The 17,703-nt window shown below is 41.0% G+C and overlaps 1 protein-coding gene across 1 annotated transcript in view; it reads right to left on the bottom strand.

The window, feature by feature from the left end:
* LOC119379322 (band 3 anion transport protein-like) overlaps positions 1-17,703 on the bottom strand; it is a 160,548-nt gene that overhangs the window by 20,605 nt on the left and 122,240 nt on the right. Inside the window, 8 exon segments of the mRNA XM_037648600.2 lie at positions 4,118-4,207; positions 4,290-4,601; positions 8,982-9,176; positions 9,303-9,451; positions 15,528-15,549; positions 15,551-15,729; positions 16,207-16,314; positions 16,317-16,398. Of these exon segments, the coding sequence (XP_037504528.1) occupies positions 4,118-4,207; positions 4,290-4,601; positions 8,982-9,176; positions 9,303-9,451; positions 15,528-15,549; positions 15,551-15,729; positions 16,207-16,314; positions 16,317-16,398 (1,137 nt within the window).

The raw sequence follows: 17,703 nt of genomic DNA on the forward strand, positions 1-17,703 counted from the left end.
TGATGAAAATTTCTGGGATGGCTTATCTTCTTGGTATTGAAACCTATTCCAAATTTCAGCACCCTAGCAAAAATACAAAAAATCTATAGCTGTTATAATGATCAATCATGTATGTCAACTTAGGAAAACCATCATTTCAAAAATAATGAAAATGTGCAAATTTTTTATCATGAGATTTATTCTAGATGGTTTGTAGTGCAGGAACAGGCCAGTCATGTATTTTTTTATGACGTTTCTGTAAAAATGTCATCACTCTGAAGGCGAAGATCATGTTTTTTGTTTTCCTTGCCACGGCATGTCAGACATCTCACATATTTTTGTCTTAGAAAATACTTAGGGACCAGGAAAGTACCTTACCTTGTTCCTGACAAAAATTTCAGTCTAGAAACAACCTTGTAAGCAGCTATTGGCAAAGCAGTTTGGAAATGATAGTTTTCCTAACCGGCTCGTTCTCTCCAAAAGTGCCAATTGAGAAAAATGAGCTCAAGGATTTCACAACATGCTATTTATTTTGATGGTCACAAAAAATTAATCAAGGTGACCTGCTGCATAACTAGGGCCTTCCTCTTCAACACAACGTTGTTGTGACAATTGCGTCCAATCGTTTTCAATTTTTCGCAGCCTTCGAGCTGTGAATGTTGCTCACAACACGTGTTGGTCACAAAACGAACCACCTGCTGATCGCAATGAACTCGCAGGAGAAAGAACAGATAAGCCGAGTAGCACACAAGCACAGCAGGAGTAACTCAGAATTGGCGCGAAACCAGCAGCGGATGGTCAAGTGATACATATCCGCCAATTTGAGCTCCAGTTCCGGTTTGCCAGTGACACTGCTGTTGCCGCCATGAAAAATGTACCTTTCTTTAATTTATTTGTTTTTCCTCTGGTGTACTCTCAGCAGAAGGTCTTCCGTGATTAAAAGGCGCGAAAATATAACACGGGTATTCACATCGCATTCAGATTCTTGCCCGCTTGGAAGCCGCGTCTTGAAAGGGGCATTTCAGAGACGTTTTCGACAGAAAATGCGTGTCATCGTCTCGTGAAAAGAATTCAATTTATTCTTTTCTGCTGCACAGATAACAACCAAACTTGGTGAGCATGTTCTTTAATGAACCTGCAATCTAAAACAACTCAAATTTGAAAATGCACATTTTTTCTAAAATCGTTTTTTTAGCCCCGCACCCCCACTTAAGTAAGTGCTTCTTTATAGGCCTTACCAAGTGCGCCTGTACATGCAACGAAAACGTAATCATAGTTGTGTATTTATGCAGCACTGACGGAATGAAGTCGAAACTAGCGAAGTGGTCTCGGCAAAATATTAAATCTTTGTCACAAACACTGCCTTCGGCGCATTCGCGACGTGCAAGGCGGTGTTCGCGACATAAACATTAAAAGCTTGGAAAACGTTTGAAAAATGTAAAATTACCACATATGCAGAAGCCTGGACGAATTTCACAAATTCCGAAACTTCAACACTAGAAAAAGGCACGAATATATCATGCAGACCCCCCCCCCCTAAAAATTTAGACTCCCCCCCTCCCCAAGCTGAATTCCTGGGGGAACCCCTGCATGCACCTTGTTCACTTTGACTCGATGACTTGCACTGCCCTCCAGATTCAATGGCCTGATTCACAGCATCACAAATATTTCTTATGATGCAACTGATCACAGGCCAGTAGGAAAGCCTACTTGCAAGGACTCAACATGGCCCAAAATCCAATTCAATTAATTAAATTCTGGAGTATTGCGTGCCAAAACTATGATATGCTTATGAGACACACAGTACACAATGTAGTGGTAGACTCTAGAATAATTTTTACCACCTGGGGTTCTGTAATGCATGCCCAAATCTACGTACATGGGTGTTTCTCCATATTGCACCATTTAAATCTGGCCTCTGTGGTCAGCAATTGAAGTTGCACCCTTTTACTTAGAAGCACAATGCCATGGCCACTCAGCAACCATGGTGCAACGTTTGATATATTGAATGTGGAGGCTGACATGAATGAGATATACACAAAATACAGCACTTTACTTTTACATGTGATTTCCATGGGGATGCTAATACTGTTCGATATATCAAATAACTTGATGCATCCAGAATTAAATTAACATGTCAGCTTTGGTTTATCTAGATTGCTTCTTTGCTGGTCTGGCAAAATACTCAAGCAAACTTAGAGATGTGTGCAGTCACATGCCAGAAAAATTCATGAGCCATTCCACTCTGTGAAGGTGGATGACCGGTGAAGCTGTGTAGCACAGGGCACAGAGGTGACACTAAATTTTGTTGAAAAGTACAGAGAGGCACAGAATTTTCATGAAAGGTACACAAAGTCCCTTTTGAATTTAGCAAATACTCCTTTGAAATTTTCCATTTCAACAGCATGCATCTTTTTGCCACAACATGCGTCGTCTTGTCTGGCTTGCTGCATGCTGCTGTCTGGCTTGTTTCATGCACTATCTTGAGGAGCCATTTGAGCAGTAGGAGTCTTTTTGCCGCGTTCTTAATTTTCCGACACCTTAGTGGGGTTAGAGTAGTGGGGTTTGCCCAATTTCCGTGGCAAATACATCCTTGCCTGCAGACAACTTCATTTTAGTGGACCAGTGGTGGGTAGTGGGGCTTGTCCAGTTTCTGTGACACATATCTGTGCTAGGAGTTTTCTGCGTACGGATGGATGTTTTGCCTAGGCAAATGAGGGGGTACCCTAAAGTAACCAGAGTACAACTGCGCTGGGTAGAGCAAGTGCAGTATGCAATTCTCCCACTAAGTGAGCATCGCGCAAAAGTCTTCAAGTAAACTGCATCCAGTGGCTGCTCCCAGGAAGGTTTTCTCTGGCTACAGTGATTTTTTTCGTGAAATCAGTTTTGCGCCCTTGGCATTTTTTTCGTTATGGCTAATTGAAGTAAACAGCAGACTGCTGTGAAATTTTGTTTCGTGCTTCGGTAAAATGACTCGCCAACTACTGCGATATTAAACACTGTTTACAAGGATGCTGCGATAGGAAAAACTTAAGGGTATGAGTGATTTTCTCTTAGTAAAAAAGGAGCAAATGTCGATTCATGACAAACCTCATTCTGGACGTCCGTCAACTTCACGAATGGACAAAAAGATAAAAATTTGTGCATTTGTGCTTGAAGACCGATGAAAGGCCATTGAAAAGCTGGAGAAGTAATCTGGTATAGCTTAGAGCTCTGTTCAGGAAATTTTCACAGAAGATTTGGGGACGAGAAGGGTCGTTGAGAAATTTCCGTCTCTAATTTCAACAAACGATAAAAGAGATGGTCGAGTGAAAGCAGACTGCTTTGAAAGAACAGCTCTGAAGCAACCCAGCCCCAGCTTGTTACTCATGACCAGTCATAGTACTATTCTTACCACCCCAAAACAAAATTTCACATCCACAAACATTTACATAAAGCGGCCACCACAAAAAAAGCCGAGCGTGCGAAACAGATTGCACGAAAAAAATGACCGTACCCAGATAAAAGCATCCTGAGAGAATCCACCGAATGCAATGAACTCAAACGGTGTAGCACGATGCTCACCTCGGGGAAGAATTGCATGCCACGGTAGCTCCACTCAATGCAGCGCTATTCCGGTTACTTTTGGGCACCCCCTCATAATACTTTCACTGTAAAAACTTACAGGCAGAAAATTTGTAGCAGGGGTGTTAGGGGTGTGTGCATGGCAAGTGCCAGTATACAGGACACAGGTAATCAGAAGGTTGTGATTTCAGATCCTACGGGTGGCACATTTTTTCAACGTTTGAATTTCCCTTTGCATTTATCACAAATATGCCCAAGCGAAAATTCCAAAAACATCAGTAGCCTATATTCAACTGTAACTGAAAAACTTCAGTTGTCTGCCTCTCCATATACTGGTGTGAATGACATAAAAGCGATCAGAACTAAATTTAATATTACACTACCTCGAAATTTGTTTTGAAAACATTCAATAACAAATTACCATTTCAAAACTTTCCTAACTGCAATAACACCAGATTTCAGAGTCACGATGAAAATTGCATTTTATGTACAATGAGAAATGCAACTCATGCTTGTGAAGTGAAAATGTAATGTAGGTAATTAGTAAATATTAGTGTACAATTGTAATTCTTACTTGAGAATACGTGTTTGGAACAAAATAGTCCAAGGTAACAATTGCAATAATGGCAATAGGAATACCAAAGTCTCCGAGAGCCCTTCTTGCCTGGAAGAAAAAAAAAATAAAGAAAAAAGGATTACAGTTTATCTGAACAAACAGGTTTTTCATATGTTGCAAGAATACTTACGTTTCTCCCAAGAAAACTGCTGTTACGAAACTTCCTCAGAAAATCCGCCAAGAAGAACGTAGAAAACATCAATATCAATGATAGCAGTGCAGTGTTCGGCTGACGTGTTAGCTCTACGGTTTGAAATTCCGGATAGGGCTCTCCGCTCCAGTTAGCAGTAAGCACGTCACTCCAGTTTGCAGAAGACATATCAGTCCAGCTTGTGGTAGACACATTAGTCCAATTTGCAGCAGATATGTTGTTTGAAAGGTAGGCATCAATGGAGCTATCACAGTAGTCACTTGCTTTAAGCAAAGGGTGAGTAACAAAGATCTGTAAGGAAGAAATCATCAGGCCTTTGTGACGACAGCAAAACAAACATTCTACACATGTCGTAAGGGATTTGTACAAATTGGCTAGGACTACTATACGTGCACATACATGGTACTACTGCATAATTTCGTGGCCATGCATCAGGGTGTGCATAATACACTATTTACGCATGAACTTGCTTTTCTTTTCATTGTGACCGGCTTTCACTGCCCAATTCTTACAAGTGTTATGACTCGGCGCGGGCCATTCCTGGATGTAATAGAACCTTCTCGAGTGTTTTCAAATGTTGTAATCAGATTGTGCGCACGACACGAGTGGTTGAATTTATTCTGGAGCTTACGTGAGCACCAGTGATAACACTAGAATGTGTATTAACACATGTGTAAATGCCAATGCGTTTCACCAGCACAGCAGATTATCAACAATCGACAAACCGTCCTCACCACTCTCTTTTGTATTGTGAGCGTTACTTCCTTTACAGGGCACAGGTTCTCCCAATAAGGAGCTCAATCTTTTAGTTGAGGCCTCGGTTGCTGAGTTCTTCAGCATCATAATGATGATGATGATATCTGGGGTTTAACGTCCCAAAACCACGATATGATTATGAGAGACGCCGTAGTGGAGGGCTCCGGAAATTTCGACCACCTGGGGTTCTTTAACGTGCACCTAAATCTAAGTACACGGGCCTCAAACATTTTCGCCTCCATCGAAAATGCAGCCACCGCGGCCGGGATTCGATCCCGCGACCTTCGGGTCAGCAGTCGAGCGCCATAACCACTAGACCACCGTGGCGGGGTCAGCATCATAACAAGACAATGTGGAGTTGCTAACGCAATGTCACATGTATTTTTTAACGTGTTCTCCCCACAACTTGTAAGCTCCCTGTGCACTCTCAACTTCAGTATCCATAGTTTATCTTTTTCTTTCAGGTAAACCAGTAAGGTGGTATAAAATACAGGTGAATCACTTTGACAATCTAAAGCATTCGGGGAAGGTGACAGCTATACTTCGATAAAAGCCACAGTCTACAGCACTTTAACTACTTCGATTTGGTTTTATAAAAACTGTCTAATACCATACTGCACAGATCAGTGCAACATTGGAAGAATGGCATGGTCTACTTCAGGTTGCTGAATGCACCTTTACCATGATGCTGCAAGTAGCTGTGTTGAAGTACCCCTAGCACACGTTTAGACAAAATTTTATGTTGCCAGCAGCTCTAATCCATAAAGCAAAGAAGACTCTCCCAGAACTTATGAAAATCACGAAGAGCTCAGTTCCACGTAAGTAATGAGAATTTAGAACAGTCCTCAGCTTGTAATTGTGCCACATCTTTGCAACTACTCAAGCTGGTATGCACTTAGCCTTGTTGTAGACCGATGGTACAATAATTTTTTTCTTTGATGTTTTTTGAGACACAGTGATTGTGATATACACTCTGTATGCGACAACTCCAAATGCTGTGTCTACAAACGCATTGGCAACTTTCATGCAGTTTTTTTATGACCAATGCCAGAGTGCTTTAGCACATTATTTTGGGCTGATAACTATATCATCAACAGCAATAAAGTAAGTCAATGGCACCACCAGATTTTGTTTGAATTTGTGGGCTCTCTGTTACACAGTGCCTTGACAGCAAGAGAAAAAAAAACAGATTTTTTTAATAGACCAATGCTTTGATGTAATGGTACCAATCTGCTTCATTAAGGCCATTTCAATCATTAAACCAGCTGAAAATTTCAATAGTCTATTCCATTACGATAAAGGGTAAAAAAAAAATCATATTGATATTCGCCATAGTGTAGAGAGCTGACAATTGCCACCTGATTCATAAAGTTAAAGGCAAAACAGGCCATTAAGCAAGAATTAACTATGTTTCTGCTTTATCTACTCTCGTTTCCTGTCACCCGGTGGTGCTGGTGTTTAAAGAAAAAAAAAAAAAAAAGGCTTTCAGCCTACCTTGCTGAAAACATGAGCCGCTGTTCTCCACTGACTTCAAATATTTTCTTTGAGAACTTGCACTTAAATTCTGCTATTATTTTCAGCTAACTTATTCAGGGTTCCTTTGTGTTGTACATGTTTGAAATGTCCCATTAAAACCATTAGGTATTTTGTGTTCTGTTGAGGCCCTCTCGGTCCTATTGTGACCACTTGGTACTTATGTTGTCGATATTCCCATTAACACTTCTGAAAACTGACCATATCAGCCAACTTGAAAGTAATCAAGTGACAAATCGGCTGTAGATGTTGCCACAAATTTTGTAATATTCTTCATTTATTTAAGCTACTGCTACCAGCATCGTCATACTTTAACCACCACAAGACTCTTGTATCTGAAAATTTGAGCAGCTTTTTCTCTACAGCAAGGTAAGCCAACCGTAATTAGTTGGCAAAAATGCTGTAATTAAATTATGTATTACTTCTCACGTGTATGCTGTAAATGATAATGTACATATTTAACCCTTTCAGGCCCAGTGATTCCAATTGGAATCATCAATTTTCTAGGTCACTCAGCAAGCACCTGGTAAAGATAAAGCGTTGTTCTTTTTCTAGAGCTAATATTCAGCATCTGCTCTACGTATGGTGCCAACCTGGTACGTACAACAAAGCGAGGTCACGTGTGAACAAAGAAATTACAGAAGTGGTCATGCTGTTCACGCATTTCGCTGAGGCAGCTTCTTCTTTCACCATGCAGAGATAGGGCATTTATTTTAGTTTTGCGTCGAACATTGGAATATGTTGGCTATTGGGCATTATGCTATCTCATCTAACTAATTGTTTGAGTAATGAATTAAGTAAAAATAATGAAAATAACATTAAACGATAACTATTATTTAAATTAATTTCGACATTAATTACTCTTCATCGAAAAGTGTGAGCAAAGTTTTTTTTTATTTTTTAATTACCATGATCATGCACATCTCAAAATTTAAAAACTGGTTGCTTACATTTAAAATAAATTAATTTGGGACTGAAAGGGTTAAATGAAGATGGGCACCACCAACTGTGGCCGAATGTAAACAGTGATTACATGTATTATGTTTGCATCGCATACATGTATTACATGCATTTTGACAGTAGAATACCATGTAGACTCAAGCAGTGCCATTTGAGTCGAACGGCCTCAAAGTGTAGTTGCAGTTTCTTTTTCCCTTAAATGTTGCTCAGTTTTCTAGACAGATGTGTGTCCAATAAATAGTTTCATTTCAACTGTTCATCATCTCCACCTGTGCTCTTATGAGAGCCCCATCATAAGAAACACCATAACGATAGAATGAGCCCTATTTGGAATGAACAAGCTTTCCACTGGATGTAAGAAGATTTAGGTAAACACAGTGAAGTCTGAATTCGCTCTACAAAAACATAGCGACACTTGCACCTGTTTTTTTTCTTACTGGGTTGATAAGGGTGTTGCAAGTCGTACATTCTTTCTTCAGTTAATATTTCTCTTAAAGAAAATAAAGCAATATCTTCTTCACATCTCACACACCTTTTTAGTACTGAAGCAGCATCTTTAACTTATCGTTATGAGAAATAGCTCGCATAAAGCATGTGCAATTTAACAATTTCTTTGCCATTTTCATCATGTGCAACCAAGTACTTGTTCTATTTCACTTTGTGCTGGCCCTTTTGACATACCAGCCTTGTGTTTACCACATGACTAAGAGGTTTAATAAATTCAAACAAGCCAAACTTACTACATTTTGCAAAAGTTCTCAGGTAACAAAGTTTTGGGCAATGCCAGATATATAGCCATGATACAATGGATGGCTCTGCATAGCGACATCAGGCCAGCGCCGAGAACTACAGTGACTCTCTACACAACATAATGTCTGGTTTATCTGGGATAAGACCGCGCAAGCATCTCGCTTTCCAAGCGTTCACTTGCCACGCATACCCTGCCCCAGTGCACTGACAAAATAGGGATGCCCAGCAAACCATCAGCAAAACATTCACAAAGCGAGACACCTGTGCTTAGTGTACCATCACACTCAAGAATTCATATGACTGAGTTTAGGTCAGTAGAAGAATTTCACCATGACACTGTCTCACAATGCACAGGGTTTTCTCAGATTCTCAAGTCCTGCTTGCAGTTTACACCAGAATGTTTTATAAAAATAAAACTTTTCATTATTGTCAATTAAATGACAGTATGACATCACATCACTAACATGTATGCATTGCAGACCATTTGTCATGCTGTCATACTACACTGACATGAAGTGCCAGATTATTATATTACATTAATTTTGTAACATAGTACACACTTGTTTCTTACTATTAACACTTTTTTTCTAGCTATCATAAGTGTGCATGCACGCACGCACACACACACACACACGCATGCACGCACAACGAGATCATAAATTAAGTACTCACCAAGTATAACTTATAAAACGACTCGTATATATACAAAAGTGAGATGAGTGATGCAAATATTTCTTGCGTGAACCTTGTGAAGAAACGAACGAGTGCACTTCCCTCAAACGCAACAACCAAGGTTGCCAGTATAGCTATCCACATTCCTATCCAAACCCGTATGGCAAGGAATTCCACATCGTTCTCTTGACAAAACTGGAAAACAGGCACAAGAATGCACGAAATGGTCAACAAACACTACAAACCATCAATCAAAGATAAATTTTAGTTGTGAGCACTAGAACATTGCCATTTATATATGCAGCAAATTATTGTGCTTACTGAATATAACAGTTCATCGAATAGCAGCACTGGTCCTGTAACGCCTATTATAACCAGAGGTTGCCCAGAAAGCAATGCAAATATGATGCCTGTAGCACAGGTGGCCACAAGTGTCTCAGACACTCCGATGAGGTTGTTGGTTTTGTCCCCTGTAAAAACGAAAGGAGTAGGGTTTTGGAAAATGCCATAAGTATAAACAAATGAAGTTTCACAATCTTAATAAATGCTATTTGAGATAATCTGGCAAATAACACTGCACAAATATTTCACATGTACTACTGCATGGAATCGGCTACTAATGAAGTGGGTCATGTTCAAGGGCCAGCAATAATCACGTTATGTAACAAAGCCTGCGACACATTAGAATTTTCTGCAGAATGTCAGATTTATGTTCTGCACATAAAAAATTATTTCCCTTCTTAACTGGAACACAGCATTTCTAAAGCCAGGTCAAAAATGAAAGTCATGGAAAAAGCTACATCACTGCACATGTTTTAACTAATCAGATGATTTGGTCCTTTCTTTATGAAGTTCTTGAGTTAAAAACAGGGGTGTGCGAATATTCGAAATTTCGAATATTTTTCGACTAGTGTTTGCTATTCGATTCGATTCGCACTGAAATTTTACTATTCGAACTATTCGAACTTCCCAAAGACAAATGCTGTCAACGTCCGATTGAAAGTGACCCCTTCAGATTTTCAATATGCTTCACCTCATTACACTCTCGTATTGCGGCAAAGCTGCCTTTCAAGCTCCGTTACGGTCGAACTTAGGCAAGAGACAGTCAACGTCCGATTGGAAGTGGTCCCTAGATTTTCAGTATGCTTCACCTCCTCACACCCCCGTATTGCGGCAAAGCTGCCTTTCAAGGTCCGTTACGGTCGAACTTAGCCAAGAGACAGTCAACGTCAGTTTGAAAGTGGTCCCTAGATTTTGAATATGCTTCACCTCAGCACACCCCTGTATTGCGGCAAAGCTACCTTTCAAGCACCGCTACGGTCGCAAATGTATTAACCCAAGAAAACGCTGGTTCCAATATGGAGATGAAAGATGTGGCAGAGTTGGGGGCTCAATTAATGCTGTTTTGGACCTGAAATTTGGGCAGGAAGTCCGAAAAATCGGACGCCGAAGCTTTTTAGCATCCAAAATTTCAGATGTTCTTATATATCAACGTCTACGAGGCAGATTTGGAACTCTGGATTTGAAGGGAGCACACCCTTGTCCGCGCCACATCAGTTGGGCTTCCACAGCAGTTGAAAGAGGAGGAGAGGCTGAGGAAATGGCACCTCTGCCTATCACGTGTAGTGTTGTCGGCAACACTTTGGTTGCACCAAATCATGTACATAAATACAATTCGGCCTCTACATTGCCTCACTCTTGATAAGAAAGACAACTATGAAATATGACCCCACCAGCGCTTCATCAACCTAGCGAAAAGAAACACTTTCATGTTGCTATCTCACAAGAACACACTTAGGGATTCTCTGCAACTTTTTCTGTAATTTCACTTCGAATTATTCGAAAAATGTTCGAGAAATATTCGCAAATTATTCGAAATTATTCGATTCGATTCGCACTCAATCTTTATTATTCGAATTCGCTTCGCACCCAAAATTTTGCTATTCGCACAGCTCTAGTTAAAAACATGGCAATCAAGGACAATACTATGCAGTTAGTGAACAGAAAGGTGAATTGTTTTGGCCTTCCATATTTCACCTTTTTCTGTCTTCAGCAGTAAGGTGTGGGACTGGACCAGTTGGTATATCATTATTATGTGCACAGTGTGAAAATGGACAAAGGAAGAAAGTAAATGAAAGAACAGTGCTTGTCTCCACTATTCTTTTCCATCCTTTGTCCACTTTCAGGCTCTCTATATCATCTTCAGCAGCAAAACAAGCAAGAACCATCCTCCAGCAGCTTTTATAGCAGGCAGAATACATGCAAAATTTTGGGTGCGAAGCGAATTTGAATATTGAAGTGTGAGTGCGAATCGAATTGAATATTTTTCGAATATTTCTCAAATATTTCTAGAATATTTTTCAAATACTTCGAAGCGAAATTTCAGGAAAAGAAGTTGGAGAGGATTCCTAAGCATATTCTTATGAGATAGCAACATGAAAGTGTTTCTTTACGCTAGGTTGATGACGTGCTGGCAGGGTGGTGTTTCATAGTTGTCTTATCAAGAATGAGGCAATGTTGAGGCCGAATTGTATTTATGTACATGATTTGGTGCAACCAAAGTGTTGCCGACAACATTTTACACGTGACAGGCAAAGATGCCATTTCCTCAGCCTCTCCTCCTCTTTCAACTTCTGTGGAAGCCTAACTGATGTGGCAGACAAGGGTGCGCTCCCTTCAAGTCCGGAGTTCCAGACCTGCCTCGTAGACGTCGATATCTAAGAACATCGGAAATTTTGGATGTTAAAAAGCTTCGGCTTCCGATTTTTCACACTTCCTGCCCAAATTTCAGGTCCAAAACAGCATTAATTGAGCCCCCACCTCTGCCACATCTTTCATCTCCACGTTGGAACCAGCATTTTTTTGAGTTAGTACATTTGCGACCGTAACGGAGCTTGAAAGGCAGTTTTGCCGCAATACAGGAGTGTGATGAGGTGAAGCATATTGAAAATCTAGGGATCACTTTCAATCGTACGTTGACTGTGTCTTGGCTAAGTTCAACCGTAACAGAACTTGAAAGGCAGCTTTGCCGCAGTACAAGAGTGTAATGAGGTGAAGCATATTGAAAATCTGAAGGGGTCATTTTCAACTGAATGTTGACTGTATTTGTCTTTGGGAAGCTCGAATTGTTCGAATAGTAAAATTCCAGTGCAAATCGAATTGAATGGCAAACACTATTCGAAAAATATTCGAAATTTCGAATATTCGCGCATCCCTACTTCAAATAGCTCATCCTGTCAAACTTGTGGACATGCCTAAGGGCCTTGACAAAGGCATAGTCTCCTTTTCAATTATGTTGGCTTCAGCCTGAGGTTCAGATATAAATTCAATTATGTTCTGGGGTTTTATAAGCCAAAACCAAGATACGATTATGAGGGACACTTAATGAGAGACTATGGATCCATTTTGATCTCATAGGAATCTTTAACATGCACCCTAAATCTAAGTAACAAGGCAAAAATATTTTTCTCAATTTTACTTAATGGGGTACTGACATTTTTTTATTCTTTTTTTTATGTTAAGATTCGAGACCTCAAAACTATTGAAACAATACTGTGAAACCTTAAAGCATCCTAAATATTTTCGTAGAATAGCTATCCTACAACAGTTTTAGTTTCATTTCTCAGATTTATGCTGTGTAATGACATCACACCACAGTGACATTTGCTCTAACTTGCTCACTTGCCTCTTATGATGTTACTCATTTTGAGTGTAAATTTAGGAGTGTAGATCATGATCGAGCAAGCCAAAGTGAGCATCAAAATGTCTCACTGTGTCGCTCACATGTGACCACCATGATGCCATGACAGTATATAACCTTCAAGAAACAAAGAATGAATTGGTGGTGACACAGCTATCATGTTACTTTGAGCCCCTGTGGTCTGGCTGTATTTTTTTTCCATAATTTTGTGGTCCTCGACCTTCATTTAATACAGAAAATGAATAGTAGAAAATATGTCAGTACCCCTTTAACTATGCTTTTCTGCCACAGTGGTGCCAATCATGACAGAGAAACCAATTATAGAAAGTGATGAAAAACTATAGAAGAATCGACATTTGGGCTAGTTGGTACTGGTTGAACAACTTGATAGGGTAGCTCAAGACTGTCCTGCGTTTGTGCCTGCCTTGTGTGTTTGTTTTTTGTGCTACCCCATCAAGATGCTCAACATTCTGATGCGTGTTCAAAAGCTCCACCTTAGTAGTATTTCCTGCAAGGACACAGAGGGCTCCGCATTCTGTAGAAGGCAGGCATTTTACAACCTCTTTGGCATAACATTCGGTAATTCTTGAGCGATTGTGGCGAGTGCAGACACTTGCACCAGCACTTCTGGTGCAGGCTCAGCGCAGTTGGAAAATATTAGGCTTCAGCAACTCTATTTAGCATGAGTGATCTTCTTATGCAGTTAAACATGAACTGCAGAGCAGTTATACCACTGCACTTATACAGGGTGCCCCAGCTATCTTTAGCCAAAGTTTAAAAATATGCTGACACAAGCAATGACGGCGTGACCAAATGCATGTTCCCGACTGTTGCCTGGAGCACGTCAGACGAAGCTAGGCAAAATATTTCAGCGAGAAAGTTGTACATCGGTTTGGAAAACGTCCAATTAGGCAGTTCCTAACTTTCTATCCATTAAAGGGGCCCTGCAACACTTTTTCAGCATGGTCAGAAAACACTGCCGAACGGTAGTCGAGGCTCTCAAGAACACGCGAGCCGAACACTATAGCATAGCACGCAGCCTGGGATTTACAATAAATTCTCAAAGTCAGCTAAAAAGCGCTTCCTCTTCTCTCAACAAAAAAAGATGCTTATGGCGTCACTGCCATTGGCCACGCCATTTGGCTGATTTGAACATGGCGCACTCGGTAGTTACTGCGGCTGCCGCAGGAGGCCGTCACTTGCCCGCACGCATGCAATCGCACTGAAAGTACACCGCTAGTTTGAAGAAAAAAAAAAAGAAAAAGTGCTCAAGGTCACGAGGCGCACGTGAAGTACCTTCTTCCCTCATGCCACCCTTCCCTGCTTAGCTTCCAGCACTTTCGTGGGGACGAGAGAAGAGAGAAAGCAATTGCAGCGTGCAACAAATCTTTGAAACTCCGCTCGTACTGGACGGATTCTAAAAATTTTTGCAGTCGTTAATTCGTGAGGAAATAAGCTCCTTTAATGAAGCCATTCCATGGCTACTTGGAAAAGTGTTGCAGGACCCCTTTAAAGGGACACTAAAGAGAAACAATGAATTGGTTTAGATTGATAAAGTGTGCTCGGAGAACTCTTGTGTAGTTTATTTCACCACCATAGGTTTATTATTAGAGGAGAAAACCAAGTTCAAAGTTTCATTTTTAAATTCCGCGCCGAACTTTGTAATTCGTGACGTAAAAGGTTTCAAAGAGCATTTAACGTATTTTGGTGCCACTGGCTCGACGAAATTTCCACAAACTCGTTATGTCAAGTCTCTGGCCCCCTCAGAGGACAATGTACTTCGACTTAACCGATTAGGAACTACGTAGGCCCAAGCAGGCGCCGTCAAAAATATGTGACGTCACAGCAAATGGTGCGGGAATTCCAAGGTGGCGTCGCCACCTGTATTTCCTTTTTGCGCGTTTTCTCGCTTATTAAGCGTCTTCTTGCAGCAAGCGTGGTGTTTTTGGTATCGTGGAAGACTACTTTACTAATGCGAGAAAAATCGTTTTGCTCTTTAGTGTCCCTTTAAGTATTAGAGTTTTTCTATGTGCTATAGATGCCCGCGAAATACAAAAAAATACCACGTGACATGCCCACTTGCGTGCCGTGATTCTAGTGGCCCCTAACATTTCGCGTACAAATGATATGCTTTCCTCGCACAGGCTCATGACAGCGATAAGCAGACACAGCGATTATCGCTTGTGTAGCCGTTAGCAAAACGTGTTCGTTGCACAGCCACCACCATCGTCGCTGTCTTGTCGAGGCAGCACAAGTGGGCAAATGCTATGGTCGTTTGCATGCGGAACATTAGGGAGGACTAGAATCATTGCGCGCACTGGTGCACGAGCGGGCATGTCACGTGGTTTTTTTCTGTATTTTGCGGGCATCTGCAGTAAGTAGAAAAACACTCATACTTAATAGATAGAAAGTTAGAAACTTTCTAATCAGATGTTTGCAAACCGATCTATAACTTTCTCACTGGAATTTTTGGCCCAGCTTCACCGCTTCAAAAGTTAGTTAATTAAATTACCTAATTAAACATTAATCAGAACACAAAAATAGTCTCATTCCAGGCAATAGTCAGCAACATGCATTTGGTCGTTGACGTGATTGAGTGCGTTGGTATATTTTTGAACTCTGGCTAAAAATAGCTGGGGCACCCTGTATATGGGCACCGGAATTTTAATCTGGTATGGTAACAGTAGCAGAGGGCTACCAACAAGAGAAAAGTTTTCTCTAAGTAAGTTTGTGATAAGCCCTATCATGTAAACTTCTGTTTGGACAACAGCAAAAAAAAAGGACCCGTTTGTTTGCTAATGCTTATTTGGGAAATAGTAAGCAATCTTTTCCATCAACATACTCACCTAGCAAGCCACCAAAAGTAACGGGCTCCTGACAGAGCAGCAAAGTAAATGAAGATGGCTGTAGCTAAGCACTGGCCATTAAAGGCATCCTTGAAGTCACTGAGGTACCAAGGGTAGCGATTCTTGATGTCACTGCACAGGCCACCAAACAATCTGCCACTGCGCTTCAGTGGTTCATATTGCAGAGCCTTGTCTTCCACAGCTGAAAGTGAGACAGCAAAAGGAAATGTGTTAGCGCTTGCTTATCATTTCCTTCAGATTTTTTTTATTATCTAGAATTTTAAAACTTAGCTGAATTAAAGCCAAAAGAACTGCTTGCCCTACTCCAAGTAATTATAAGCCAAGAGCCAGGCTTGATCTCAAGAAAATAATTTGTAATAAAAACATTTCACAAGGTTTACGTAAATAGGTATTCTTTGCTCACTGCTTGCAACTGATGCGTACGAAGCTCACAGACTGCAGAAGACTTCCAGCTTAGTGAGCCCCAGCAGACAGCAAAAAGCAGTGCCACAGAATATGGAGTGGCACACCTAGTTCCAACATGTCCTTAGAACAGTGCTAGTTTCTCTGCTTCTGCAGGAGGAAGTCAACAGGAGCAGGCAAACCCCCAACAGCATTAGCACACAGGCACTCTCACACAGGTGCTTGTTGCCTTGAACCAATTCCAAAACAGACTAACGGGGAGCCGGCTTCTTTGCCTGCATCTTGCGCTTGCGGATATCCTCATACTTCTTCTTGAGGTCATCAACAGGCAGCAGAGATTTCCTGTCCCAGTCACCGGGCGGAGAACGACACTATCATCCAGGAACTCGTTGATAGCTCTCAGCAGGTCACGCCTATCTTCTGCCTTGTACGCTGCAGTGTGAAAAGCCTGCAAAGCACAATAACAAACATAACCAGAAATCAATACAGAAGCAGAATGAAAAGTGCAGAACTTGTATCAGTTGTTCCAGAAACTGCACAAGGTTATTATTTCCGAGCAGCACTACTAAAATAAACCTTTCTTTGCCTACCCCTCTGGGTTTCGTTTTTGCCAGTTGCTGCAAGAGAACTTCATTTGCTTGGTCACATGACTAAAGCTTTCTAGAACTGACCATGTGCCTCTAATTGCAACATATGTATACCTGATCCTTCCTTACAAATGAAAGTGCTAAGCAGCCTCTCTTGGAAGGATGCAACACTGCTCTACCACCCATGGTTTGGTGTGGCATATATAAATGCTTGTTATTTTTCTTTTGGGATGGCCGATACACCACCATGCAATGCTTGTGGGCCTAAAGAAAATGTCAAACACCTGTTGTGCACTTTCAATAAGAAATCCAGTCCAGTGAAATTATAGCCAGTGAAATTATAGCAAATATATCCAGTGAAATTATAGCAGTTTTTACAGACTGCTATAATTTGACAATACTCTGCGATGTCTTCCGAGACAAAAATTCTGGGCCATTGCCACATTTGTCGATGGTGCAGAAAGACAGTTGTGCATTTATACAGGTTTTGAGGCATACTACAGGCCTCAGTGACAGATTGTAGTCCTGCTGCATGTACTACTGTGTGCACACAGTGCTCACTTTTCCCCTCTTTCCATTGGCTATTGCCACTTTCTCGTAGCCTAATGTGGAGTAGCAGACTGAATGCTTGTGTGGTTGACCTCCCTACTGTTCCTCTCATTCCTTTCAATCCCAAAGACTTTGTAATAATATTCTGGCCTGATCCCTTAGAATCGCCAGTGCACAACATCTGCCTTGCAAAGGTTTGACATGGTTTGCAACACGAGCTGATCCTGCAGGCCACGCAATATCAACTCTTGATAATGCTATTGCATTACAGTTGCTTGGGCGTAGTCTAACTGTGGACCTAAGTCTAGCTTCTTTGCCTTTTCCTCCAGGCTGGGTATCAATGTCTCACCAAGCAGACATAGTGGGGGGTTCTACCATGGAGCTGTGACACAGAGAGAAAAGCCACAAATATGTGCACAGGACGATGGACATCCACAAAAGGCATCTTGCCAGATAGGTTAACTAAGGAACTAATTTGCCAAAACTGAAAGACATTTGCAAAGTTTTGCAAGAGGAGCTGATCACCCATTTCTATATCATCGAGACTTTTCAGGATGATTCAAGCATGCATTTAGCATGATGGAACAAAACATGAAATCTTTTCTATTGGGTGATAT

Source organism: Rhipicephalus sanguineus, chromosome 1, assembly GCF_013339695.2.
Source record: "Rhipicephalus sanguineus isolate Rsan-2018 chromosome 1, BIME_Rsan_1.4, whole genome shotgun sequence".
Lineage (NCBI taxonomy): Eukaryota > Metazoa > Arthropoda > Arachnida > Ixodida > Ixodidae > Rhipicephalus > Rhipicephalus sanguineus.